The sequence below is a fragment of the Pseudoliparis swirei genome, chromosome 5 (genome assembly GCF_029220125.1).
Source record: "Pseudoliparis swirei isolate HS2019 ecotype Mariana Trench chromosome 5, NWPU_hadal_v1, whole genome shotgun sequence".
Classification (NCBI taxonomy): Eukaryota; Metazoa; Chordata; class Actinopteri; order Perciformes; family Liparidae; genus Pseudoliparis; species Pseudoliparis swirei.
The window spans coordinates 605,207-608,929 of NC_079392.1; the positions used below are offsets into that span (position 1 = coordinate 605,207).

The 3,723-nt window shown below is 53.0% G+C and overlaps 2 protein-coding genes across 3 annotated transcripts in view; both read right to left on the bottom strand.

The window, feature by feature from the left end:
- cluap1 (clusterin associated protein 1) overlaps positions 1–1,188 on the bottom strand; it is a 7,307-nt gene extending 6,119 nt beyond the window's left edge. Inside the window, exon 1 of one of the 2 annotated variants that reach the window (XM_056414787.1) lies at positions 1,109–1,188. The gene's annotated coding sequence lies outside the window, so the exon portion shown is untranslated. The remainder of the gene's footprint in view (positions 1–1,108) is intronic. The other variant, XM_056414788.1, reaches the window with a different exon arrangement.
- A 2,507-nt stretch (positions 1,189–3,695) lies between these two features.
- The window catches only part of slc5a5 (solute carrier family 5 member 5), a 19,876-nt gene continuing 19,848 nt past the window's right edge, over positions 3,696–3,723 (bottom strand). Inside the window, 1 exon segment of the mRNA XM_056414998.1 lies at positions 3,696–3,719. Coding sequence (XP_056270973.1) covers positions 3,696–3,719 — 24 coding nt within the window.

The window sequence follows — 3,723 nt, forward strand, 5'->3', positions numbered from 1 at the left end:
GAGGGGAGGAGGAGGGGAGGGAGGAGGAGGAGGAGGAGGAGGAGGAGGGGAGGAGGGAGGAGGAGGAGGGAGGGGAGGGGGAGGAGGGGGAGAGAGGGAGGAGGAGGAGGAGGGAGGGAGGAGGAGGGAGGAGGGGAGGAGGAGGAGGGAGGGAGGAGGAGGAGGAGAGAGGAGGGAGGGGAGGAGAGAGGAGGGGAGGAGGGAGGGGAGGAGGGGGGAGGAGGGAGGGAGGAGGGAGGAGGGAGGAGGAGGAGGGAGGGGAGGAGGGAGGAGGGAGGAGGGGGAGGAGGGGGGGGAGGAGGAGGAGGAGGGGGGGGAGGAGGAGGAGGGAGGAGGAGGAGGGGAGGGGAGTAGGAGGGGGAGGGGGGAGGAGAGGAGGGAGGGGAGGGGGGAGGGGGGGGGGGAGGAGGGGGAGGGAGGAGGGAGGAGGGAGGGGGAGGGTTGTTAGTCAACTCTGGGTTTTAGTTTCCTTGAGAAGCTTCTTGATTTGGGGATAAATAACGTGATGGAAATAACACCGACTCTGGAGCCCACAAACACGTCGTGTGAAACCTCCTCCTCCTCCTCCTCCTCCTCCTCCTCCAGGGTCAGCTGGTGAGCTGTAGCTAGAGGAGCGAGTCCAACCAACACTCACGTTGCTACCAGAGTTTACGACAGAGAGCCCGGTGTTACGGTTTAAGAAGCGACCGTGTCAACTTGTGACTTGTTGTCGTGGTTACCGACTGCTGATACGAAGAGGAAGAGAACACGTAGCTGCCTTCGTCGATGCCGCATTGTTTAATTAGTATATGAGAGGGGTTGACACTGTAACACAACATTAAACCAAGCAGGCATTCACGAGGACAGCTATACGGGTTCTCGATGCTATTTTTCTTACGGCCGTCGTAACCACGGCAACAACGGACGCGTTCGGCTAAAATTTCGCCAGTTAACACGGTGGCCAGTTAAACCGCAACACCGGCTAGCTTGCGGCTAGGGTTAGCCCGATAACTAGTGTAGCTAGTTTAACCAACCCTCGCGTTGCTAACAGCGTTTACAACACATAGCCTCGTTAGCTCGTGACGTCAGCAGAGGGCTGAGCGCCGCGTGATGGACGAAGTCTGAGCACCTGGTCGCAGCTAGGTGGCCATTCACGGTCTCTATGGAAACGAGTCACCGTCCTATCTTCCTTCTTCTTCTTCTTCTTCTTCTTCTTCTTCTTCTTCTTCTTCTTCTTCTTCTTCTTCTTCTTCTTCTTCTGTTTTTTTAGGGCGGATAGCCTCCAACAAAAGGCGCATAGCGCCACCTACTCTACTGGGGTATGGAGGCATCTATTCCTCCAAAATTAAATTAAATATTAAAATAAATAAAACCCAACTATATCCTTCCACTCAACCAGGCACGTGCACAGATAGACCCCTAGTGGTGCTCAAGCTCCTCCCCTTTTGCCCTGGATGAGAAAAGTGCCCTTTTTGCTGGAGCCCACTTTTTTCATTCATCAATATTTAAGAATAAAAGTTACTCTCTCGGTCATCAAGTCCCCCCCAAATGTGTTTTAATATCCGACGGGGCATTTATTTGAGTTCTTGTGAGAATTTCGCCCCGACATGCTCCGCGGCGCTCGCATGTCAATCAACTGTTATGCGTAACATTAAACAATACCACAGTATGTTCCTTATATTTCTGAGCTTTTACTTAAATAACTTGCCAGTATATTGAAATTAACAAAAGGAATACTTGTATCCATCTTTCTTCCACAGGCAAAGAGCTGCAGGCTGCCCTGTAATGGTGCAGTACTATCTGTTGGCACGAGGGGGCGACACCTCCAACCTGCGCCACACCAGCCTTCCGTATCTGCGCTGCATCCGGACGCAGAGCACGATGGAGCAGCCCGCGGAGCCAGCTCACAACACTCACGCGGCGGGCAGCGAGCCTCCCGCCTGCGGCCTGCTCAGTAAGCGGCTCAAACAGTTGGAGAATGCCGCCCTGCAGACCTCGTTGATATCACAGATGGAGACGCAGTCTGGAGCGGAGGCCGGGAGCGGCACGGAGCAGCAGGCCGGGGACGAGGAGCGGCAGGCCGGGGACGAGGAGCGGCAGGCCGGGGACGAGGAGCGGCAGGCCGGGGACGAGGAGCGGCAGCCCGGGGACGAGGAGCGGCAGCCCGGGGACGAGGAGCCGCAGCCCGGGGACGAGGAGCTGTCCGACGGCTCGTCCTTGAGCCTCCAGCCAGCCGCTGCGGACACCGAGGCGGAGGAGGTGGACTCTGGGGAAACTGTCGCCGAAGAGGAGCGGACCCTCACGGACCATTTGAACAAACGGCTGCTCTCCTCGTTTATGGAGAAGCTGAACCAAAGAGACCTGGCGCTCCCCGGGGTGCAGCGCCTGGACTGCGCAGTAGCGGACGAGGACTCGAACAGGGCCGCAGAGGAGTGGTGAAGCACCGAGCTGCAGAGTGGTGGAGCACCGGGCTGCAGAGTGGTGGAGCACCGGGCTGCAGAGAGGTGGAGCACCGGGCTGCAGAGAGGTGGAGCACCGGGCTGCAGAGTGGTGGAGCACCGGGCTGCAGAGAGGTGGAGCACCGGGCTGCAGAGTGGTGGAGCACCGGGCTGCAGAGAGGTGGAGCACCGGGCTGCAGAAGAGCCGCAGAGGGCCACGCGGAGGTGTTCAGGACCACACCGTGAAACACTTAGTTTAGTTTGGGTCGACCGAGTGAAATGTTCTGCTTACTTTTGTATAATGAGGTGAACTATAAAGAAAATGCAATAAATGACCATGTGATGTGAGGCTGGTGCACTTCTTGGTTATTATGTGGTAGTCATAATGCATGTGTAGTAGTCATAATGCATGTGTAGCAGTCATAATGCATGTGTAGCAGTCATAATGCATGTGTAGCAGTCATAATGCATGTGTAGCAGTCATAATGCATGTGGTAGTCATAATGCATGTGTGGTAGTCATAATGCATGTGTAGCAGTCATAATGCATGTAGCAGTCATAATGCATGTGTAGCAGTCATAATGCATGTAGTCATAATGCATGTGTAGTCATAATGCATGTGTAGCAGTCATAGTGCATGTGTAGCAGTCATAATGCATGTGTAGCAGTCATAATGCATGTGTAGCAGTCATAATGCATGTGTAGTAGTCATAATGCATGTGTAGCAGTCATAATGCATGTGTAGCAGTCATAATGCATGTGTAGTAGTCATAATGCATGTAGCAGTCATAATGCATGTGTAGTCATAATGCATGTGTAGCAGTCATAGTGCCGTAATGTAGTAGTTATAACAAAGTAGTAGTCATAATGCATGTGTAGTAGTCATAATGCATAGTAGTCATAATGCATGTGTAGCAGTCATAATGCATGTGTAGTCATAATGCATGTGTAGCAGTCATAGTGCATGTGTAGCAGTCATAATGCATGTGTAGCAGTCATAATGTGGCAGTCAATGCATGTGTAGCAGTCATAATGCATGTAGCAGTCATAATGCATGTAGCAGTCATAATGCATGTGTAGTAGTCATAATGCATGTGTGGCAGTCATAATGCATGTAGCAGTCATAATGCATGTAGCAGTCATAATGCATGTGTAGTAGTCATAATGCATGTGTAGCAGTCATAATGCATGTGTAGTAGTCATAATGCATGTGTAGTAGTCATAATGTTACGGTTTCGAACCCGCCACCTCTGCGTTCTGCTGCTGGAGTTCCCAGCGCTATCCACACCACTCACCCCTCATCTGA